At 46.6% G+C, this 25,484-nt stretch overlaps 1 protein-coding gene across 2 annotated transcripts in view; it reads right to left on the bottom strand.

Annotated features, from left to right (window-relative positions):
• The window catches only part of NEURL1 (neuralized E3 ubiquitin protein ligase 1), a 250,617-nt gene that overhangs the window by 114,453 nt on the left and 110,680 nt on the right, over nt 1–25,484 (bottom strand). Inside the window, exon 1 of one of the 2 annotated variants that reach the window (XM_019502759.1) lies at nt 12,395–12,632. The exons of the other annotated variant lie outside the window; for it this stretch is intronic. Within the exon in view, the coding sequence (XP_019358304.1) occupies nt 12,395–12,428 (34 nt within the window). The 5' untranslated portion in view covers nt 12,429–12,632. Of the gene's footprint in view, nt 1–12,394; nt 12,633–25,484 lie in introns of those variants that run through there. 2 annotated transcript variants of the gene reach the window in all.

Here is a 25,484-nt window from a genome sequence, read left to right as displayed (position 1 = left end):
GAGATTGGAGGGTCAATGTGCAACCATTCTCCTTCCACTCCCTCCTCCTCCCCTACTCCCACCCCTGCCCAAGCTCTAGGCTCAGGAAGGTATTGAACAGGACCCTTCCCTGGAACAGAAACATGACATCTCTCTGCACTCTGAAAAGGTCTGCTTAGATAATCACACTGAAAAGCTGCCTTAAAGAACAGAATCTGACGTCTGGCTTGTAATTTGAAGAGAAATGTCCAATTAAATGTTGCATTGGGCTGTTCTGCAGGCCAGGAAAGCATGCACGGCAGGAAGGGAGAGCTCAGGCCAGAGAAACCGGTCCCAAAATGTGACTGGTTCCTGGAACAGAAGGAAGGCTTCACCCTACCTCGTTTGATGTAAAAACTGACGGACGTGCTCTCCATCATCATCTATACCAATCACCCTGAGACATGCTATGGGAAGGACTTGCAAGGAACATGGTGAAGGTACGAAGTGAAACTGGGGGGAATACACTGTTGTCATGATGTCCACAAACTGTTGGGTTTATTATGTTACAGGACCTTTCAATCCTGAAGTCAGCTGGGTGCTTCCAGAAGGGCAATGTTATCCATTCTGGTATTTCACAGGCTGGTTTGGGTCTCAACACAACCATCCCAGCAACTGTCTAGCCCTGAGGTGGGCTGGGATGACCAGGACATTGGAGGGTGGTATCTTTGCTTGTGGAGGTCTCTTTATTGGTACTCTGATGGACTCCTGGGCAAAGAGGTCTGGGGGGTAGGTCTTTTCATGCAGGATGTACAAGCAGAGGGAGCAGAGGTCTGCTTGCCGCCCTGTGGTCTGTGAAACGTGGGCAATGTGTCGTCATGGCCTCCCTCTAGATCTGTGTCGGTCCGTCTGCAGGTGCTGCAGATAATGCTTATGGCAAATGCCAGGTCAATCCTCTACGTCAAATGCTGGAGGGCTAAGAGGGCATCTGCACCTCTTCTTGTGACAGGCAGAAGCTGCCGGGGCAACTTTCCGTGGCACCGTAAACACCAGGCCCGTGGCCTGGAGCTTCAGTGCTAAGCCACTGGTGAAGCATGGTGCATGGGTGCTGAAGCATCAGTGGGAAGCAGTGCAGGGACCATATCTCCTCCTACAGCTCTCCATGGACACACCGCTTCTGGGATTCCTCCAGCGCCTTCCCTCATCCCATGATAGTTCCTTATGTGTCTCCTTGGTGGAGCTGACACACAATACAGCCCGCCCTTGTGCTCTTTGCACGCTGAGGGAGGACGTGGCCTCCAGCCATGAAGCTCACAGAACTAACAAGCACTGTCTACAGAAACTATCTGCAAACAATGTGAACGTCTTAGGGCAAGGGTTTTCTAGCTGGCTGAACACAGACAAGAAGAAGCTCCAACACAAGCCATGCGGGGCTCGAGAGGAAACTTTGGTCAGCTTGCTCTGATCATCGCGCCCTCAGTGGGAAACAAGGGGAAGCTCAGGGCATGTGCTCCACATTGGTACGGCTACCCCCCTTGTGCGAGCACACAAGAGACATGTGCAACAATAGTGGAAAGTGCATGTGGACCATCCAGCAAAGGAGAACCAAGCCTCTTCTCAGCTGTGCTGCACAAACCCATGGGCCAAACTTAGGCAGGACTTGGCTCATACTGGGCTGCACTGGTAGGAGCGGTGCCAGCAGACAGAGGGCAGTGATCCTTCCCCTCTAATCAGCACTGGGGAGGCCACATCTGGAGTCCAGTGTCCAGCTGCGGCCCTCCACTACAGAAAGGATGTGGACAAATCAGAGAGAGTTCAGCGGAGGGTTGGCATCTCTTATTCTCAAAGCTGCCAGCACCTTTCCAAGAGGAGTTGGGAGCAATTCCACAGAAACATGGCAGACACCTTGGAGAAAATACTAGCCACAGCATGGGTTTCTCCCTTAGTCAACTGGAGAACAGAAATAGGCTGCTAAACCAACAAAAGACTTCCTTCCCTTTCTGCTGGGTTTCACCAGGTATTGTAGCAAACAAAGCCAGCCGCACCACGGGGAAGTAAATGCCACCCCGAAGACAGTATCTGTACTGTTCCTTTCTGGGGTTGGGAAATCAGACAGGAGCCGGGAGGTACTTAACAGTAACCAGAAAATGAAAGCGAACACGTTAACTTTCTGTTTCCAAGCTGAGTGAAATGAAAGGGAACAACTTCGGTGAATCAACCATAAGGGAAGGAGCGTTTCAAAACGTGCCCAGTTTAATCACTGGAAGCCTCGTTGCTAAGAGTGGCAAGGAGAGGTTCGGGGGGGGGTGTTCAACATGAAAAGGATCCAAAATGCCTTGGAGTATCTTCCAAGGAATGGAGCAGTAGTCTCAGGCATGCTTCTGAAGGAGGAATTTGGCTGTTTTTTGATTGACTTTAAAAACCGAGTGTCATAAGATCTCCTATTATGCATGGAAGACGACTATATTGCTCTTATTTCCTTCCACAATAGAGACCTCACACAACACTCACCAGAATAACCTCTCACACTCATATACGTAAGCCAATGATGTGAAAACAGGCTAGCGTACAGTTAGCCATCTAACTCCATATTTAGGCATCTAAATCATGGTTTGATCTCCAGGGATGCTGTTCCTTGCAGCCCTCACTGTTTTTTTCTGTCTGCAGACACAAAAGTCATTTTTTTTCTTGGTTGCTTCAGCTTCTTATGGATGAGACACATGTCCCGATCTCCCTTCCAGAGACTTTCGTCTCTTCTTATTGCTTTCTCCACCCCCACCCCCCACCTTTAATCTAAGGCATTTTGTAAGATGGAATTTTTCAAAGAAGGCTTTGAAAATGCCATTTGCAAACAATCTTTGTGTCTTCAGTCAGTTTACAGATCTTCAAATGAAAAAGAAAAGAAAAAAAGAGAGAAACACCTCTGTCTCCGTACCTGTACAATGCATTTATGTAAAACCCTGCTATAAGCAACAGGCATTGCAGGGCCACATTTATTCCACTCCATAGGCTGCCTCCCTGCAAAACCAGTATTGAGACACCATTCTAGCCTTTCCAAACAGAAAAATGAACCAACCCCCGGAGAGGTTTTCATTAAGCAAAAGAGCTTTGCAGCCAGTCTCGTTAATTTTTCAAAGCTTTAATTGAGCCTCAGTACATTGTGCTTTTACTCCCACATCGTGTTTTAGACCTGCTGAGTTGCAGCACGTTAACTGCTTGCATTTTCAAAAGAGATTAGCAAGTGCTTTTAATCGTTCCGTTTTTATGCTCCTCAAAGCCTAAACATTTCTCTTTTGCACTAGTCTTGCCAGTTTTTATCCCAGCTCCCTCGAGAGCCAGAAATGGCTTGGGTGTATGTCACTGTGGCTTATGGACCAGCACCTTCCCTCTATGCTTGCAGGCAGCACCTAGCCTCAAGCTATGGATGGGGGAGATGGTGGCTTCGCACTTTCCTCTCCTAGACCCCTCCTGCCAGTGGATGAAATCACCCTTTACGGGAGCTGCTCCACCCCACGGTGCCTCTCATCTGAAACATCGAAGTGTTGAACAAAGCAAGCAAGCAACTACCTCTCCCACTGCTCATACCGAGAACCGAAACCCTGAGGAATTAAGTGGCTTGCCCAAGATAACGCAGTGTCCACGCCTGCGCCTAACCCTGCCAGCCTCTGGTGCCTACGGCTGCTTCTTGAGAGCTAGCGGGGAAAGGGAAGTAGAGACATCCTCTTTTATTCCCCAGAAAGTTCAGCCTGGCACCAAATGAGAAAAATTGCGCTCAAAAATAGCAGCGTCAAACGAGCATGGTCAGCAGAAAGCTGCAGTGGTGGATGGAGCGAGGACTGTATCCGTGGTGGAGCAAGGAGCAGCACACTCAGAAAGCCTCTTTGGCAAACTCTTGTGTTTTTCTTCTACTGCTCCTCATGCTGGGTCAGGCCCTCCAGCAAGCACTCGCTGCCCTTTGATTCATGTGAATTTGAGGGTGGCCAGGGAAAGGAGACACTCCACTCCCTCCTGTGCCATGTCCAGCTCCATCTGCTCTGGTCCCTGCGAGCAAACAGTGCTAGGAGAGAGGCACTGGTCCACCACACCCTACCTACCGGGACCAACTTCTTGGGTGCTGGTGGGCTCAGCTGGCCACGGCAGGAAAGAGGTCTTCTAGTCAAAACACACGCAAATGACAACCTATCCGAAAAACAGAGCTTCTTGGTGGGGATAAATGCTGCCTCCACACATGACCCCCCACCATGCAGCACGGCTTTGCTTTGCACAGATAGGCCGGATTCTGATCTCGGTTACAACAATGTAATTTGGCCTAAAACTGTTTTTCCCACACGTCTCCCACATTATTTACTCCGGACATCGCAGGCAGGAAGAGCAGCAAACGACATTGTGGAAAGGAGCTCGCCTTTAGCAGAGGGAGAGCTACAGAATACCTCCTCCCCCATGGTGGTCACTTATAGCAATCCCGGGCGTTTCTTCTCACAACCAGAAATGACAGTGCCCCCGTCGGCGGAGTCAGAAAGACGCGTACGGCGGTCTGCGAAGGCAGGAACCGTACAAGAGAAGTCTCAGGATCAGTTTGATGCAAATAAGGATAATTTGCAAGGAAAAATGATGCTATTTAGAGAAGAAGGGAGAGGTGACTGACAATGATGAGTAAGACAAGGTCCACTCTGGAAGAGCCTCACATTCCCAGTCAGGACTCTGGTCTATACTGGTTTCTGCTTTCATCACAGGCATGCTGTTCATGAGTCGGGTGTCTGGCAGCACACGGCACATTTACACTGTCTACATCAGGACTTTGTGTAGGATACGGAGGATCGCTGTCTCCCTTGAAGCACTATATGTTGCTATAAAACTGGGAATCCAGCCTGGCTCTTTGACCCCGAACATTGAGAGCTGTTCCCTACTTTGCAAATGCACCTTCCCTTTTTTGCCTAATCGATTTAATTATGTACTGCTAAACCAACAGATTGTTGCCAACTGTACTTCAGGACATCATGTAATAACAGTCTCTTAAAAGAAGACAGATGCCCTGAATCCACAAAGGCGGACGAGGTTCTTTGGGTAGATGCGATGTCTTTTATTAGACCAACTAAATAATTAGAAAATTTGTTCTTTGCAAGCTTGCAGGCACAAACACCTTTCGACAGGCATATGGAGAGTCTGTTGGTGTTTGTGTGCTCTCCTGGGTAGAATAGGAGCCAATATGCAAAATGCAGGTCTGGGGTTATCAGATGGCAGGCAGGTGGTAATGTGCCATAAATCCAATGTCTATATGTAGTCCACACAAACACAAGCAGACTCTCCCAATGCCTGAAGAAAGGTGTTTGTGCCCAAAAGCTTGCAAAGAACAATTTTTCCAGCTATTTAGTTGGTCTCATAAAAGCGATCACATTTACCCAAAGAACCTGGTCTGCCTATGTCCATACACCAACACGGCTACAACCTACACCCGATGAATCCACAAACACACCTGCACAGCTCTTCCCCTCTATATTCCTGCTGCAGATTAGCAAGGCTAATGATATTTGTTAAGCAAATTTGACTTTGTGCGAGGTTAGTTTTAACAAGGTGATTCTTTTGTCTCTGGGAATAACAGCTTTTGATTAAGTATGCAGAGGACTCCCTAGGACATGCTGGAGAACCTAGAAAAACCTTCCTGATGGTCTACAAACTACTTCAGGGTTAAGTGAATGATGGGTGAATGTGCCACCCATTAACACTTAACACAGAAGAATTCAAGGGAGAGATGAGGAATTATTAGAGGCATCAAAAGAATTTCAGATGGAGCCAAGATAGAAAAGCATAAGACTGCTTCACGAAGAGACAAGTAAGTGCAAAAAGTCCTGATATAGGTGCATAAAGCAATGGGTGGTTTACAGATGCAAAATAGTGAATGGTGCAGACATTATTGTGCTTGCATATACCGTGTCCTCTCTTATTGGTCTTTCCAAGAACTCCTGCCCTCGTCCACCTTCCCGCCACACGTCTCTACACTTAAGTTTACGGTCTCCAGTCATACGCACAAGAGACACAAGGCTACTTGAGAGGCTAGTTATGAATTAAAGTGTTACAATGGTCACTTTACGCCACTACATGAGCACAGATGCTGCAGTCGGAGTGGGACCATCAGTGCCACTCATCGCTGTTAAAGAGGTTGGGGTCAAAACTGCTAAGAGAATACAGGCTAAACCCCGTCATTGAGTCTTTAGGTTTCATCGTAGATGCCTTGTAGGCTGCAAGCCATTTGAGGCGGCTGGAAGACCCCCAGAAGAAGGAAGGCCCTGAAAATAAAGTGATGAGATCACTGATGAAGAATGTCATGCATTAAGAAAGCTCATTTACCTTTATCCCAATGACACAATTGGTCCGACAAAAGACACTGCCCTAAGAAACACTTGCCTCTCTGGAAGGAAAGGGCAGACTCAGAAGAGAATACGTTGCCATTTAAGTATGACTAGATCTCTGTAGTATCTAAGAAAGCCACAGCTAATGACAGAAGAAACCCGCCATCCAAAACAGGTTTAAAACTGCCCAAGTCACTGTGGATACCCATGGCCAGGTAGGGACACTGAACACTTTGTACCAAAAGACCTGCCAGCAGTCACAGCAGCATTGTCACCAGTGATCCGGGACACCTGAATGGGACAAGGTCAGAGGCTTGAACAGAAAATCTCCAACAGCCCCGTTTCCAGTAAATGCTAGCGTTGCCCTGGCACTCTGCCCAGGGTCTTCTGCACCAGTTAATCTAGCCCTGAGCTGGATTAAATTAAAAAAAGACACACACACACACACGCGCGCGCGCGCGCACACACACACACACACACACACACACACTTTTAGGGCTGTATAATAGTCCTCTGAACACAGGGAGAGTTTGGCAATGGCCTTCACTCCTCTACTAAGCAACTGTTCTCCGTGAGCAAGTGCCAATAGAAAACAGAATATAAACTATCCATTTTAGCACTGAGCTGAGTTTATTGTCAATCACTCTATACAATCTGAGACTCAAATCAATTATCCAAAAGGCTCAGTGGTGATTTGGAGGCCATAAGGAATATAATCTAACTCTGACATAGCTTTAATCTGCAGAGAGACTTTGCTAAGAGTCAAGTTGTCAAATCATCATGTTTCACACTAACGATTTAGCATTTTAAGCCACGTCCGGTCCTTTTTCTGTTTAGAGCATTTGCAAGTTAATTAGTTGTAAGAAGTAGAAAAACTCTATGCCAGAGGATGGGTGTTATAATATGCACTTGGGATAAAGCATTAATGTCCGGCAATAATTGCAAAGGTGAAAATTCACTGTTTGGAAAGGTTATCAAGCCATCACTTTATATGCAACAAGTTACATGTCACATGCAATGAAAGCCAAGCCAAAGAGCCTGATTTGCTGCCCTTACATTAGTGCAACCCCACTGGCCTCAATCCTAATTCATACCCATGTCTAAATCAGAGCCGAATTAGTTACTACATATAGACACAAAGCATATCGGGGCAAGTAGTCATGAGAGTGGTAAAAATAGAGCATCATTGTGCGAAGCTGGAATAAATGAAAATGCCTGTGGAGCTATTTTAGAGTTAAGGAAATGGCATTGAGTTTCTGAGAACCACAGAGCAAGAGCTCAGCTGCCTTAGCAATGCCTGCTGCCCTACGCTCTCCAGCCCCTACGTGCACACCCAAGGATGCAGATCCTATACCATGAACCTCATATAACCACTTATAACTGTTCTCAGCAGATAAAATCTGCAACCACATCAGAACCTAGGGCTCTCTGCATGGGGATGAACAGTCACGCAGGGAGCAGGGGAGAGGAAACTCAACCCAATAGGGCTTTGGACTGCAGATGAATGGATATCATCATGCACAAGGCAAAATCCTCTCGATAGCGCTGTGTGGAGACAGTGGAGGACTAGTACACCGGCATTCTCCGTGCAGCCTCTGGGCAGCTTGTTCCCCCTTCCTCCATGCAGCCTTATGTGTCTATGAGAGGGCCGAAAACTTGGCCATTACACACGCGTGCACACACACTACTATTTGCTATTTATTTACTACTTATAGAAAGAGCACTTTCCATTGAAACAAGCCTGCCCTCTAAACAATCCACGATGTCGGGAAATATATCTGCTAATCCCAGCCAAAAACCCAGCGCGCGACTCTCCGTTCTCACTGGGGATTTGTTTCTGTAATTACAAAGGCACTGGTGACAACTTGGGAAATGGTGTCTTGCACACCTTTCCCCCCCTGCTGTTGGTGAAAATGATTCTGTAACATAACTAAATGCTTGTCACACGTGACGAAGAAGACACAAATAACATTACCCCCCTGGAAAAAAAGGCATTATTGGTGATGATCATTAATTACACCGGCTGAAGTTATGTGAGCAGAACATGAGCACGTACGTACCCCACGTGTGAATTAACATACTGGGTGTATCACAGCAAGCAGAAAGGCCTCAGAAAAGCCTCACACATGTAAACCACTAATCTCTCCACACATACACACCCTGGCTTTCTCTCTCACTAGAGCAATGCAGCGGCTTTCCTTGCTAAAGGTTGCCTTTTTAGCTAGTTTTTATTCTGAGAAAGAAAGACAAAGACATCAAAGGCTTGCAGCTCTTTATGCCAATAAAGCCCTGAGGACTGGGTCCCACTGAATTAAGGAAAGGTCTTCAACTGATAAGAGTTACAGAAGTTTCCCTTAAAGATCAAAAAAAAAAAATGAGACAATCATTTTTACTTCCTGCCAGAAAAAAAGAAATTAAAAAAGGAATACAGCAGATGATTCAGAGTCAAGCCCAAAGCACTGCGACAGCATACTGACTGCTAAATATGTATGTATTACAGATATGCTTCCTTTATGATTAATTAGCAAGTACTGTTGGATATAAATATTTAGGATAACTTTGAACAGTGTGTGTATGTGTGAATATATATATTACAGTTATACACGCTATATGAATACACACAGATACATGTATGCGCACACTTTTCTACTGCTAGGAGCAACGCAGCCTCGGATGAAACCCGAGCGAAATCTCCAACACGGCGAACATTTCCTATTTAAAAAGGTTCTTTAAAACACTCATTTACAGACATCATTTTTAAAATCATTTGTGGACCCACCTATCAACGCTGCTTGACCCTAGGACTTACCGTTTGTACGTTTTACTGCCTTTGCATTATAGGCAGTCTCCAAAACTGCAAAAAGGAAGTTCATAGGTGTGGGAGAGGGAGAGAACAGGACGAAACCACGAAACACGTGGTATGCGGGAGAACGTGGACACACAAACACTGCGATGATGCTCCGATAACACAGGACATGTACATTCATGGGGCAAGATAGTGATGCTACACACCCCAAGCTATCAGACATTTCCTTTTAAAATAAAGGGGTTTGGCAGTCGCACAAGAAAGGCATCCCCTAATCTGGTTAAAGAGGATTTAATGCAGGGATCTGGCATGGGAGGCTCAACTCAGCTCAGCTCCATCCTCTCTGACTGAAAGCTCCTTCCCTCTGAGCCCAAAGTGGTGGCACCATCTGACACCGGGCTTCATTTGAGACCTCCCAGCTCCGCTCCTGGGGTTCGCCTGCGCTGCTGCCCTGCCCTCTCCAGGGAACCAGGGGGAGTTCTGGTATACAGCCTCCTCTTAAATACAAATCACCCATCCCCAGAGGAAAACTGGACATGAGCCTGCCCATATCTTTCAAAATGATTTAAACGCCCTGTATTTGCAGCTATTGTCAGCAGGGATCCTGGAAGGACGGTTGTGTGGCTAAAGTACGACCCCGAGCTGCAGGACTCCTGAACGCCGCTCTTAGCGCTACCTCGGCTCACTTCAGCTCACCCTCCCTCTGTTCCTTTGCAAACTGGGATGATGACCCTGCTGCTTTCCTTCCCGGGAATAAATGCTGTTAGGTTTAATTCATTGTTTGTAAAGGACTCGGAGATTGTTGGATAGGAGCGGTTGAAAGAATGCCAACTATTCGGAGTTACAGTGGCATATGGTATAAATGTTTTCTAGGCTTTCTTTACTGTTGATAGGCTCTTCCCCAGGCTAACGAGTCTCCGAGACACCCACAGCCAACTTGTTTTTCTTGTTTGCAAGGCCAGCTTGCTTGGGAGCCTTGCATCTCCACAAGGTCAGTAATAACAGGCCATATTACTAATTACCTCTATGAAATGAGTCCATGTCCCCAGCCCAATTTCTCATGGACGTGGGCACGTCACTTAAGTCCCATCATAAGTAGCATCGTAAGCAAAACCATGGGGCCACTTCAGCAGAGGTACAAAGGACAACGGAGGCTGATCTACTGGTGGCTCCTCTCCAAAGATTAACTTTCACTGGGGGCAGGCGAGTCTCCCGAGTCACGTAGGCATCACAGTAAATGCCACACGCTTCCTTCCACGCAAGGTGCAAGGACACTGGTCCACGACTATTTGGTGCGATCTTGCTCTGTTTGTGCTGCCTCTGGGGATTCCTGTTAACATAGCTCCTTTCACTAGCACTGCATCTATTTTCAGTTCTTCTTTAGTAAACTAATACATTCCCAGTTCTTTTTTTCTGTTTAACTGTTAATTTGACATTAAAAAACTGCATTCAACAGCAATATGGAATAAAGGAATGGCAGCCTCAGATAAACCGGAGCTACAAACATGCTCACAGTTCCTATCTCGATTTGCATTGCTGTTTGCTTTCCTTCTTTGTTTTTTTGGTTAAGTCACAAATGTCCATGGTTTTTAAATCATATCTGTCCTCATCAACCAGTGGTACCCCCACCCTGGATGGTTACCTTGTTTGTAGCTCTTCCTCTTCAAGGAAGGCACAAGGCTAACAGAATGAATGGCCCACAGCTCTTCACTTTGCATCCATGTCCCAGCAAAGTGAAAATCCAAGAACAGCAGCCACTGATGAAGACTAATTCAAAGCAGAAGTTGTGGGAGTGCTGTACAGTGCTGTAGAGCACTGGTGGTGACAAAGGGAAGAAATCCTTAGTCGGAGAAGGCAACACCTCATTAAACACATGAAAATATTTTTCCTATCTGGGTTTTTCCAATTCATTAATATTTTAATAGATGAAAGAGAAAAAAACCCCAGGGGGAAAACCCAGCAGTGATGACAAAGCAACTAGCCAAAGACTTCTTTCTTTTTTTTTTTTCCTGCTGACACAACAGTATTGCTGTTTTGGAAATATCATGTGAATTGTGTATTAGTAAAGAAACAAAAACTGGTCAGCTTACAAATGAAACCGATGCAGTTAATTCAATGAATAAATCATCAACCCAGCAGAGACGTTCTTGCTATCAGAGAGACAGTCCTCAATATACCTAAGGGATCATAGATATTCCTTGGCTTCATATTCATGCAATGTATTCCTATATTGTCCAAACATGAGAGGATGTAAAACAAAATCAGGCCTGAAACTATTTATAACTTACATATAAATGTATACTTCAAACAACATCTCAACGTGACAGAGGGATGACAAGATAGGCTCCGAAACACAACATGTGTGCATGATACATAGGCTATATGCATATAACCCTATATAACATTTGACACACTCATTCCCAATTCACTGATGCTACTGCGATACACATTTGGGTGGTGAATACTCTGCCTCTTCAGCACATCCAGAAGTTACAGGGAACATTTCAGAGCAATGAAGAAGCTCTGTATAAATTGGGTGCAGCCTCGCAAGCAACCTTCCTGGTGGGTCAGATGCACAGCCCCAGGTATATCATTTTCTGCGGACGTGAAGTTTCCCTTATCACTGGCCTATGCAATATTCCCCAAGCCCCTCACTCCCCCTTTCGCCCCCTGCTTGAGATTACATTTCCTGCAACTGCAGACACACCGAGCATGCTGTGCTTAATGGATTTAGCTTAGTCTAAAATTGGTCCATTCAAACCAGCACTCCTGTTTCAAGCCACCTGAAGTTAGAACGACATCAAATGAAATGCAACCGCACAATTCGTGATTAAACAACCCCGTGGCTCCCACATGAATTTAAAAAAAACCCTGGCCCCTTCTCTGAAGCTCAGATCTATATGGATGCTTTTGACTGTTTCCTGCTTGAGGTTGTCAGGCTAAATGCACACACTTTCTCTTTGTCCGTGTTATCTGTCAGTGCAGCAGCCAGTGTTGCATGGATAAATATTTGCCTCTTATTCAAAGCAATGAAACAAGACGACATATGGAATTAGATAAGATAAACACATCCGTATCCAAGGCTTCTGTTTTAAATAAGGTCACCTCTCGCACAAGAACTAGGAGGAGGTGGGGGGGGAAGAGCAGCAACTGCAGTCCCTAACACCGTACCTAGCTTACCTTTCAGAGCCATATTCGCTCTGCAGCAGAGGAGTCAGGCAGACAGCTAACAATTTACACACACAATTTACTGTACAAACATCAGCGCTGGCTAGCTCCTTACCGTATAGAGTGTTTCTCGTTATCTGTCCCCCCATAGTACTGTGCCAGGTGGCCGGCTACCTTGCAGTCCCACTCTCACTGAGCAGTGATGTAGAGCTGCACGCCCGCGAACATTATCAGCATGAGTGCATGCATGCACACGCACACACACACACGCCGGCTTAGTGCCTCCCAAGTCAGTGCGTGCACACACACACACTCCACACACCACCGAAGCCTGCTAACCCTTTCAAGCAGCCTCCACCCACTCGCAGATCCTCCCTGCCTCAGCAAAAGCAGTGGGCTCTGTCACATCTATTTACATAAGAAGGAGGAGACTCGGAGGCTTCCTGAAATAGCCGGGGGAGAGCTCACAACATGTTATAGATGCCACATCCCGACCGCCGGACGGCGAGCTAAAGGAACCCGGGGACGGTCCAAGCGAGCGCCCGAACCCTTTTGTTCTTGCTGCTGCTGCTGTTGGTTTAAACGCCCCAGCCGCAATCTCGGTTCAGATAAATCTCTGGGAAGAATGCAGCATGCTACAGTATGATGGAGATGGCTGCTTGCCTTGGTATAAACCCAGCGGTACCCTGCTTCCAAGCAACCCGCAGAACAAAGCACTGGCCCCTGCCAACTTCGTTGCAAATAAAAACACCGGCTTATTTATAAATCAAGGGGGATGGAGCAGTGGAGGGGCCTTTGGCCCTCAGCAACTTTCCCCCTCTCCCCTTGTGCACGTTTTACTCTCTTCCAGCGCATAACCCTACAAGAGAGACGGATCGCAAATGGAAAAAGGAAAAAAAGGTTATTAACAGACATCACTCTGCCAGAGTCTTTAAATGGCCTCTGCCAGCTAATTATTCGGTATTTAATAGCAAGGCAGAAGTGCTTAAAATGCAGAAGGGTTGGCCGAGGTTTGGAGCAGTAAAACCAGGACTCCCCTGTAAACCCTTTTGCGACAGCACTGCACGCTCAGCTCGGACATGATGCGTCCTGCTCTCCAGGCCATTGCCTCTGCTGCCTGGCTATGGCAGGAGTGACGGAAAGCCGTGGGAAATCGAGGCAGGTCGACAGGGGTGCACGGGAGACTCTCAGGAGGTGTCTGGCTACCACCGCCTTCCTCCCTGCCCTTCGCACTCAAGACAAGACTCGCTTTCTTTGTTACGCTTGCCAGCTGGAACAGGCTCCCTTCGCTCCCCGCATCTCTCCAAACCAGCGGCGTATGGGTCCAGCCGCAGCAAGCTCCGAGCTGTCACAGCCCCCCGGTTACCTGTCCCCAGCTGGCTAGTTTAAAGTGTGCTCGGGTATCTCTGCACTACGCTGCAATCGCAGAAGTCGCGCCTGCCCTTCTCCCACGGCACAGCCCGGGGAGCCGGAAACACTGTGGGTCTCACCCCCCGGTCCTGCCTCCACCTCCTGCGACCGTGCCTCGCGCTCACGGCCTCCAATCCTCTCACCTGAAAAATAGGAAGGAATATTTATCTTACCACAGGGCTGTAAGGTTTGGTCCTTGGATTTGGGGAGCTGAGAGGGGCTCAGCACCCGGGGGAAAACAAATCAGGCCATGTGTTTGTACTAGAGCTGTGCAACGCAGAAGTGCTCTTGTGCTGTCCTAGCTGGCTCCTCAGCACAGCAGGCACTTCCCTGGTCCACTACTCAGTCGCCAGCTGCTCTCTAGGATAGCAGAGTCCCCCAGCTGATGCCGGGACTTACTTCTGTCCATCAGAGCTGAGGCTCCAACTTGGACCCTTTCAGTCTGGAGGCAGGAGCTCGACCCCCGGAGCTGAAAGGGAGCTTTGCCCTGGACGAGCCCGCAGCGCCTGCACCGAGCTCCTCCCTGCTGGCAATTGCACTCTGCAGACCTTACAGCAGCTTCTTGGCAGGAGCCGTTTCCTGTCCCCCCTCCTCCCAGATGATGCTGCATTTACGGCCGTGACAAAAGGAGAGCCCCACAGCTGCGCTACCGTGCAAGGTGAAGCCAGGGGTGAAGGGACAACCCAGAATCGCAGGGGTTAGGGAAGGACGGGACCCCCTCGGTTTATCCACCTCCTTGCCTATCCCCGGTTATTTGTTCCCTTCTGAGTCTCGTCACAAGCAAAGGGGATTTCACCACCTTCCCACACACGTGGGGATGCAAGTCTACTCCTGCTGAAGTTTGCAGTAGCGCAGGGTGACTTCAATGGGGCAAGATCTGTCAGGAAGGAAGCCTTGTCCCGAATCTCACCCTAAAATTGTCCCTCTTGGCATCATCGCATGCTCCCAGCTGCGCTCTGCCTGCCCGTCCCATCGCTGCAAGCAACATGCAGATAAGCAGCTGGAACCAAAAGCTGCAAAAATACCCACTTCGGGTTGCCCTGATATGAAAGGTTCATTTTCATTTTCAGCTAAACATTTCCCTTTAAACCAAACTGAAACTTAGCACTGAGGGTTACTTCTCCCTTTTTTAACAAAAAATGCAATACAGGCAAATCTAATTTTAAAATGAGGTTCCACAGGAACAAAAAAAATCAAAGCATTTTCGTTCAAAAACATGTGACATTTGACTCTTTCTATTTTTTGGCCAAACCAATTCACTGGCCTGGTTTTCTGAACAGTTTCAGCTAACTCAGACCAGCACTGGTCAATGAATAAAACATCCATGCAAAAATTTCCTCTTGGCTCTGTTTAGTACCCAGCACCACTTGGAAGCACACGTGCTAAATAACTCACCCGTAGCCATTATGCACCTAAACAATCCAGATTTAACTCTTACTCTGGATTCATAAATCCATTTTGCCTTGATCATATTTAGTGCTCTTCCCTGAACTTCTCCAATTTAATTTGTCAGTGCCTCCTTGTAACACCTGCCCACAAGCAAGTGCACTGCTCCAGGGAGGATCACATCGGGGCCAGATTGAGATGCAGAATGACTGCACCTTGCTTGCCCAGGGCCAGGAGAACTAAGCAGGCAACTCAAACAAAATTGACCTTTCTTTTGCAGCCATGTCACATCGAAGCTTCTTCCTGACTGGCTGCTTATTATCACCCATAAGTCCCTTTTAGCCGTTACTATCTTCCAGGGTGTTCCCTTCCATTTATTTATGTTGTGGATTTTCACCCCCCGACACGTTAGCTACGTGCCTTCAAGCCATCTTCCTATTATTCCTGTGTTTTAACCTCCGGTCTCCTCGTGTCACTTCATTGCTCTCACTGACGTTTGCAGGGCTTCTTATTTTAGCATCACTTACAAGCATCAATAATATTCCCTCTTCTGAATTACTGATGAAGGTATTAGCACAATGCCCAAGAGCAACTGCACTCACTAAATCAATGCTATGCCACAGGGGAATAGCATCCAATAGCGTTTCTAAGCTAAGAGACAGCGTTGCGATCCAAGCAGATTTGAATCCATTATGAATGTTACATATTGCGAGAAAATATCCGATGGTTTGCTAAAATTCACATATAATTTCAACAACTGCTTTCTCTTCATTTGTTCATTCACAATCATCTCAAAAATGGAAAAAAGTGATCAGGTGAGTCCAGGAAAATCTTACTACCAACATCCCTGATATCAATGTTCCCATCCCCCTTGAGACCCGCTCTTCTTTTATTTGGAGGGTGGTATTATGGCAGTGCCTGGGAGCTATTATCCAGGAGAATTTTGTATAATTATGTAAATAAATTACCTACAGTGGGACTATAAAATCATCCCTGACCCTGAATCCTCCTTCTGCATCTGTTAATCTGTCCATTGCTACTTCTGCAGCTCAATTATCTGCAGCTCAACCTAAACTACAGTTCTTCATCTACTCCAGTTTCATCTCTGGCATCTCCCTTTCTAAAAGCCAGAGCAGCTTCATGTTTCTCAGCCTGTCGCATGTGCAAAGTATGCAGCCTACTTTCCCACGCGCACCGAAGAAGATGATTGCTCTCCTCAATCTCCACTTCTGTCTCCACCTATTACTATGATGCATTGCTTTGCAAGATGAGGGTGTTACATTGACAGATAAGCTCCTCTGGTCAGTGGTCAGGTGTCACATCAAAGGAGGAAGCAGCAGGTATGTGGCCTCCATCGTCTCCCAACAAGAAATCAGGCTCTGGCTGATATTCAGTCATGGGAAGCTTTGACAGAAGAGCATGGATGAAAAAAAAGACGTCCTAGGACAACCCTGCTTGGCAAAGATGAGGCAGTGAGTGAACTGGGACCACTGCTTCTCATATTGACTGGTCTCATCACCTTGTTTCTTGGTGCTCCCCCATTTGCCTGCTCTAGTCACTTCTTGTCTCACCTTTTATATAGGCTGCTAGCTCTTCAGGGAAAGGGTCTGTCTCTTGGGTGTCCGTAGAAATACCTAATACAACAACACACAAATACCGTGATCCATGACTGCTCCCCCTCGAGTACAATGGCCATATAAATAATATAATACTCATCCCACACTCCACATTACCATCTGAATCTCTGCACTGTGTTTCCTTGAACATGACTGCATGTATTACATGTATTAATACTATCTCCTGCCTGCAAGCACAGGATCAGACATGAAGCAGACTCACTTCCTATACTGCAGGAACTCTGGTTTATCCCTGCAACCGGCACGGTTGCGCTGCAATAGCTGCCAGACCGCAACAAAGCCTGGATTTTTTCTGAAGGGTCCATTTTGCCATGGCATACAAGCAAACTGAATTACCCGCAGAGACCAGAGAAGTGAAAAGGCAAATTTTGAGAGAATGAGCTCAGAACTGACATTTACCTTTAATGACACGAACCGTTAATACAAGCCAACAAAGAGCCACTGGAAGTCTCCCTGCTGGGGGAGTCTAAGGGCTCTGGGGTTGAACTGCCCCCCAGCATCCAGTGCATAGTCCCTCTTTTGAGAGCTGGGGCAAAAGGAGGGGTTAGTCAGACAAAGTTCACTCCCTGCTCATCACAGACTGGGTCACTGCATGCTGTCACATTTTTTCAAGGAGGTGCCGTCCATTTCTCTCTTGCAATCTGCACTGACTTTATGGTCAGAAAAGTCCCCTTGCACTCAGTACTTCCCTGGAGACATTTAAAGGTAGGCCATTACTTGTGAAGCTAAGTGATTGCAAGGAAAATTTTTCTCCTGGCTTATCTGCTTTGACAGACTCCAAGCCTGGTGCCTCGCTCTCCTTTCCAACAGCGATCTCCTACTAATATCTGTGTACGAATCTCACGTGCCAGGAAAACAAAACTTCCTCCAGGAAACTACCATATGGCTCTAGGAGGAACATGCTGCTCTTTCCATGAGAGTGTCCAAGACAGACTGTCTTTTAAAAGCACGATGTAGAGTGGTCATAGGGACTGAATCGAGGATCAGAGCCAGGAAACCCCCTGATCTTGGGGGAAATCACCTAACAGGTTCCTGTTCCAGTTTCCTTGTCTATCGGATGGGGATTAACAATACTGACCTGGCAGGGTGTTATGAAAATGAGTTGATGTCTAAATAGCAGTTTGACAATATAAAAATTCATGTCAGTGCTAAGCAGTATAATAAAACCCTGCTTCTAAGTATAAGCCTAATTTAAGAGTCTCCAACCAAGACAATTCAGAATTCAGGCTCAAATTCTTTAACAAATGCAACCATTCATCCTGAGGAAGTGAAGCACTGTAATTGCTATGCTAACTGCTGATCTGTCTATCCCCACAACAGGATAAGCTAAGGACATTTTTACTCTGAATATCCTCCTGCCATTTGTACTTGATGTAAATCAGACATCAGATTCATTTATTTAAGTGACAGAAATGGCATGTGTCACAACAGCAAAGATTTCTGAGCAGAATAAAGACATCCATCAGGTTTGGGATGGGGGGTAGCATTTTCCTGGCACTCAGATGTATGGGAGCAACACTGCACTGTAAAGAAGATGAGGCTTTTATACAGGATGAGCTCAGCAATGTCAGAGGATAATCTGGGAGTCTGGCAGTGCTACAGCATGTACTACTGTACCAAGACACTTTCCATATGTGTTCTCTAAAGCAGCCAAACGGATCTTGGATGCAGCACCTTTAGCGAGGGGCCTGAATCAGCATGAGCATGACACCGGTCTTGCAAAACAGCTCACATCTCACTGGTGGGCATGGCCCAAGATGCTGCTATATTAGTGCTACACGCTGAGGAAGGGCCACGTGCAAGTTGTCACTGCAGGGAGAGGACAGCTGTGCTTCTCCTGCATGTCCTCAAGGTCAAACTCTGATGCAGTATAATCCATCTGGTGTTTGAACCAGCCTGACATTTAGCACTGGTGGGTGGCGGAGGCTTTTAAACAGAGAAGGGTTCAGAGTTCTGTCCAGCATGGTGCGAAATGACCGCATACAGCTGAAGTTAGCATGAGTTGAGGGCTCCGGTGTTTGCATCAAGCTCAACACCACAGTAGGACAGCAAGGAAGGCTTCTGCCCTGACATCAGCATCTAAAGAATCACAGCAGGGAGTTACTGCTTGTGGGCCTTTGTACACGCCACGTTTTTTGCCCTTTCTTGTGCTGCAGTGGCATGACTGTTTGCATGAGCAGGTTTTAAAAGTCTTTCTGGTACATTAAAATAAATCTCCTTGGATGTAGTTTAGTTTGGATTGCTGCAAATTAAAGTGTTGCATCCTTGGATTCATTATGTGCAAACACAAAAGCACTCAAAAATGTGTAACGAGTCTCTTTGTCCACCAGATGACTGTGACTTTTTTGTAGATCACCCATTTGAATTGCTTCCACTTTCAAAGTACTTCCCCTTTTTTTTTCTTGTGCCATGTGCCATCTCCGTGCTCCCACAGCTGTGTGGCAGAGCACGGGTTGGGGGGCCCTGGGCCAGGAGGGCAGCACTGGACCATTCCACTCTCCTGTGGTGACAGCTGGAGACTGGGTTTAATTTGTTTGAAAACCAAGTGTGTGCAAACACTGGTGTGACACTCTAAAGCTTAATTCATTTGAAAACCTAGTGCGTGCAACCACTGATGCAACGCTCAAAAATAAACAAGTTTAAATGTTATAAACCTATTTAATTTAATGAGGATTAAACCCTGTGGTGTATACAGGTGCCTAATATGGCCAAGTTGTCTGGTCTTCTTGAAATACAAGTGAGAGACTATAGTCGGAAGCCAATTTAACTTTAACAGCACCTTTATTGTATTTGGTTCCACCCCTATCCTTACAGGTACCGCAGCAGCAAGTAAATGGAGACCTTACACCACGTGCACAGCAATATCCAGATGCAATGGGATATCCCAAAGACAAACAGACCAGTTACAGCCAGGTAATCCTGGCTTACACACAACTGTAGTGAGCAAATGTCACTAGAGTAGAAGATGGGCTAGAGTTTTAGGGGCTTAACTCTGCAATTGCCAGCACTCTTGGGGCTTTATCATGCCTTTTTGTGTGCGACTGTCTACAGGGCTGGTAAAAGGGCAAAATGGAGCACTGGCCAAAAAAAAAGAAGACATGGAGATAAGAAACTGAAAGGATTTCCAAGGTGAGGAACTGAATTAACCCCAAACTAACAGAGACCAGCTTGGTCCCATCAGAATGCAGAAACAGTTAAATCTCCCGTGGATGCATTTTTTATTTGTAAAGGTTGATATTCAAGGTCACCCAGCATGTGCCATTATCAGAAAAAGGAATTAATGTTGCAAAAGCATAGCAAGGCCCCTGGCTCCTGGAATGTCATTGCAGTATCTAAGTCCAGTGTGGTCCATAAAATCCTGTGGGTATAATTCAAGATAGCAAATGCCAGGAATGGGAAAACCTGATATTAAATATACATTTAGAACTCAGCATTATGTTGCTGGAATACCATTTTTGGCCAATAAATGCAAACTGAGCAGAATATGAGTGAATGTTACACTGTTTTTGCAGAAAGTCCCCAGCCTAAAGTCCATTCACCAATGTCCAAAATTTGTCCCAAGAATACACGTGATACTTGTTCTAACACTAAATGCTCCCAGCTCTGATACCTATGCACCAAAGTTGCATCTACCAAGACAAAAGTGCCAATTCTCACTTCCATTTCAGAAAATGCTTTTTCAAAGTCCTCATTTCTAAATAATTCAAGTGTCATCAAAAGTATCTGAGGGGGAAGAAATCTACATAGCGAGACATTAACACTAAGTGTCAAAAAACTGAACTAATTTCTATCAAACCCTCTAACGACATTCACTTTTGAGCTGAGAAGGGCCTTTAGTTCAAATAAGACTCAGTGGAATTTCTTACATGCCATAAAATAAGATTGCTAATTTTGCTTATGATTGCAGGCACACCCAAGGCAATAAAGTCATCACAGGTTTGAGTTTGCTTGGTATCAGTGGAACTGAGACAGTCCCAAGCCCTGTACTGAACAGGATATATTAATTACTCTCTGGGGATTTCTATGGTGTTCTCACCATAATATCTTAGTGTTCTGCAAACACTCATGACTCAATCTTCATCACCCCCCCTGTAAAATTAGTTGGCATTAGATCAGTTTTAGAGCTCAGAACATATTCCAACTTTTGTAACAAGTGAAGCAGGCATCTCACAAATTTGCTATATAACGCTGATTCATTTCCAGAGCTCCATCAGTACCACTCACAGAGCGAGGCAGCGGTCCTGTGGGGGAAAATAGTGTGCAAAGTAATTAAAGACCATCCCAATTCACATAGGCAAGGAGCCAAACTGAGGTTGCACAGACAACCTTTAGTTCTGGCATTTACCCCATCTGCAACAGGGGAAATTTAGGTTGGAGATTAGGGGGAAGTTCCTGACTATGAGGGTGGTCATGCACTGGAACAAGCTGCCTAGAGAAATTGTGAACTCTCCTTCTTTAAAAGTTTTCAAGAGCAGGCTAGACAGACACTTGGCTGGGGTGGTTTAGCCAGGGATGATCCTGTCTTGGGCAGAGGGCTGGACTACATGACCTTATGAGGTCCCTTCCAGCCCAACTTCCCTATGATCCTATGAACTTCTGAGTGCTTGGCACTGAAATATTAATTTTTTTTTTGCTGTAGGTGCAAGAGTGCAATTTCTAAACATTAACATTTTTTTTAAAAAGACAGAAAAGGAAAAGCCCTGCATAGTTTCCTTCTGCCCTCCCTGCTATCGGTGCACATATTTGCAACCAAACAAAAGCTCCTTTGGTTTGTGATGTAAACAGCAGAAGCAGAGAAGCACCTTTTTACTCCTCTGGGCAAGTCTCCATCCCACTGAAAGTCCTTGAGTGAGAAAGGAAGGACAGCTAGTTGCAAAAAAATAAAATAAGATCAAATAAAAATTGGTTTTTGAGCTGGTGACAGGCTGAGAAGCAAGAAGACACTGCCTTTTATCACATGTCCCTCTCCAAAGCAGTAACTTTGGCCTCTGCATTGGGCAGGCAATGACAAACAGAAAGCTTTATTCGGGGCAGGAAGAGCCCTGGGCAGGATGCATCATGGCCTTCTTGCAGCCTGGTGCTGAGCTCTGCCCCATAGGAGGACCCTGCCCTGCCTCTACAAGCCTGACTGGCACATCAGCGTCCAGCTCAGCTCTTTCGTTTCTCCCCAAAACCCTCACCCTGCTCCCCAGGAGCTGCTCCCCAAGCAGGGGATGCTCCTCGTGTCACAAAACAGATCCCGGGCTATTCCTTTCGGCGGCTCTCCCTCAGGATGCTTATCTGATGAAGCAAGCCACCGCTTACAAAAGTTTCTGCATCTCTGATATAGTCTATAAGGTGTAAATCTACCCTGGCTTCTGCCTGCCGTGAGTCTAACACACCTAGCTACTTCTCTCTGCCATAAAGCTGGCATTATGGTGCTGCTTATTCAAGTTGTCTTAGGTGCAGCTCCTCCAAGGCAATAAGGACTGGGTAGAGGACGTAGCTACAGGGCACTATTTGCTTCCCACAGCATACCAGATATGAATCCATCATGTGTAATCCAGCAAAACTCACATATTGCTTTCACAGCTCTTCTTTCCCACCCCCTCTCCCCATCTATCAGCTGCCTCCTGTCTGCCCTCCTCTTCTCTAATCTGAAATTGCCTCCCTGGAGCTTCCTACCTGGTCCCCTCTGCACTTTCTCCACTCACTTCTGAAATTTTATCTTTGCTCCTTTGCCTTTGTACTCCTCCTGCCTCACATTGAATCGTGCCTTTGACACAGCCAGACCTCAAAAGTTTCGACAAACGTTTAAGGCACTGCTAAGCCCAGCCTCCACCGGGAGGACGAGAAAAGGAAGGATACGCAACTCCCCATCAAAAACAGAGAGTTTAACGCTCCCAGGCACGTCATTTTGAATGAGTGAGCACTAATATGTTGGTCTATACACCACGCCACTGATATAAGCCTCCAACAGCAAGACACTTTCAGCAAATGAGTAGCCACCTGCTTAAAGGGAGTTGTGAATTCAGGGCCACCGTCACCTTGTTCTCCAGACGCTCAGGCCATAATACACTACATGAGGTAGCCCTCGTATGTAAAACTGAGCTCTGGGGTTCAGGACCTCGCTGGGTGCATACACAAGTGCTTGCACAATGGGGGAACGCACCCTTGTTTAACACAGTCAGTGCTACGGCACCTGAACACCATGCAGAGCCCAGGGACTTCCCCCTGGACTTTCTGCTGCCGCCTGTCACATCAAACCTAAACATCCATTTCCCCAGGTGAACCTGGACGGCTCTGCCCCACCGGCCACTGTTGCTGCTGTCACTACTACCTCTTTTCCCACTGCACTGTGTACCCAAATGTCTCTTCCCATTCCTTCCAGTTGGTCTTTGACCCTGCACCTTGGTCTACGCTGTCTGCAGCCTTAGGGAGAGAAACAGCAGGCTGGAATGGCGTGCAGAGGCATCATGGGCAGGCCAGGTTCCTTGGGTAGATGTGATATCTTTTGTTAGACCCATTACATAGTTGAAACAAAAGCTTTTTGCAAGCTTTCGGACACAAACACCCTTCTTCCGGCATTGGGAGACTCTGCTGCTGTTCTGAGTTCACCAAGGAAGAAAAGAAGCTGAAAGAGGTATCATCAGCTCTTGCGCTTAGAAAACTTATCATTTTTTTTTCACTTGAGGGGACCAAAAAAAGGCCTTCTTTACCTTTTTTTAAGCACCCTGTGAAGCAGTGAGAACTCCTATGGTTTCAGTACAGGACAGAGAAAAGGGACAGGGGAACAAAAGAACAGGTATCCTTCCCTCCCTCCCCATCCCCCTGCAATGCCATCTCCACCAAATGGCTGTATTTCTTACCAGGCTGATGTTCCAGCATGAGGCATGAATGTCGAAATGCACCTGCTTTACAAGAAAGGGCTTATTTTAAGATAAAAAAAGACAGACTTGGGATAAATATTTTGCCTAGAGGGTGCAATTACATACCAGGCAGCTAGTGGTGCCTACAGAACTCAGCTATTTTAGTTCCATACATGCATGAAGGGCAAGCTTGCGTCACGTGAAACTACGCTGCAGAAATTCAGAAGGGACTTGAGAAGTATATGGGCATCCAAGTGCAACATGAATCTTTACAGAGCAAAGGGGGCTTCAACAGTCCCTGTAAAGCAACTACATAGGAAGGACCTGATCCTGTGATCTAAGCACTAGGGCTGGACCTTGCTCCTTGTATAAGGTTTCCATGGGGATCAGTGCAGGCAGCTAGGTGGAAATAACTGCAAGACCAGGTGAGATGTTTATTCTTTATTTGGCATTTCCCTTGTTCTTAGTGTCACCTTGTTCATTGCTTATTGATGGAACGGAAAAATAACTCAACTTACCCAGTGCATCTCTTTAACTTAAATCACAGTTATGGCAAAATTGTATCATCAGTGTTACCAAGAGCGTGGTGGATGATTTAAAACTCAAAGAATATTTAAAAATCTAAACAACTCAACCCTTGTACTCTTTTCTACTCGGAGATGAGGAATTGAATTAGGCTGTCCAGTTTGATGCCTTTTTTATCTCGGTCTTCACAGGCAAGGGCAGCTCCTATTTTACTGCACCAGGCAACACAGTTTGGGGAGGAGATGAGCAGCCCTCAGTGGTGAAAGAACAGGGTAGGGACTACTTAGACAAGCTGGACACGTACAAGTCCAAGGGGCTGGATGGGATGCACCCAAGGGTGCTACAGGAGTTGGCTGATGAGACTGCAGAGCCACGGGCCATCATCTTTGAAAACTCATAGTGATCAGGAGAGGTCCCGGATGATTGGAAAAGGGCAAACATAGTGCCCATATTTAAGAAAGGGAAGGAGGATCCAGAGGACTACAGACCAGTCAGCATCACCTCAGGCCCTGGAAAAATCACGAAGCAGATCCTCAAGGAAACCATTTCGAAGCACTTGGAGAAGTGATTAGGAGCAGTCAGCATGGATTCACCAGGGGCAAGTTATGCCTGACCAACCTGATGCCTTCTACAAGGAGGTGGCTGGCTCTGTGGATGCAGGGAAAGCAGTGGATGTGGTGTACCTTGACTTAAGCAAGGCTCTTGATACCATCTCCCATAGCATTCTTGTAAGCAAGCTAAGGAACAATGGGTTCGACGAATGAACTACAAGTTGGACAGAAAGCTAGCTGGATTGTCAAGCTGAATAAGTAGTAATCAATGGCTCACTGACTAGCTGGCAGCCAGTATCAAGTAGAGTGCCCCAGGGGTTGGTCCTGGGGCTGGTTTTGTTCAATATCTTCATTAACAATCTGGAAGACAGCAAAGAGTGCACCCTCAGCAAGCTCATGGATGACACCAAGCTGGGGCATGTAGTAGATAGTTACACTAGGGTTAGGACTCAGAGTGACCTAGACAAATTGGAGGATTGGGCCAAAAGAAAATCTCATGAGGTTCAACAAGGACAAATGCAAAGTCCTGCACTGAAGAGGGAGCGATCCCCTGCACCGGTGCAAGCTGGGGGTGACGGGCTGGGCAGCAGCTCTGCAGAAAAGGACCTGGGGGGACAGGGGACAAGAATCTGAACAGGAGCCAGCAGTGTGCCCTTGTGCCAAGAAGGCTAATGGCATCCTGGGCTGCATTGGTAGGAGCGGTGCCAGTAGATTGAGGGAAATAATTATTCCTCTCTGTTCTGCACTGGGGAGGCCACATCTGGAGTCCTGTGTCCAGTTTTGGACCTTCCACTACAGAAAGTCTGTGAACAAGTTGGGAGCAATAAAAATGGTTGTGGGCTGGGGGA

Source organism: Gavialis gangeticus, unplaced genomic scaffold, assembly GCF_001723915.1.
Source record: "Gavialis gangeticus isolate Ggan-Ray unplaced genomic scaffold, GavGan_comp1, whole genome shotgun sequence".
Lineage (NCBI taxonomy): Eukaryota > Metazoa > Chordata > Crocodylia > Gavialidae > Gavialis > Gavialis gangeticus.
Note: the sequence above shows the minus strand (reverse complement) of the source record. Positions and strands in the feature narration are given on the sequence as shown.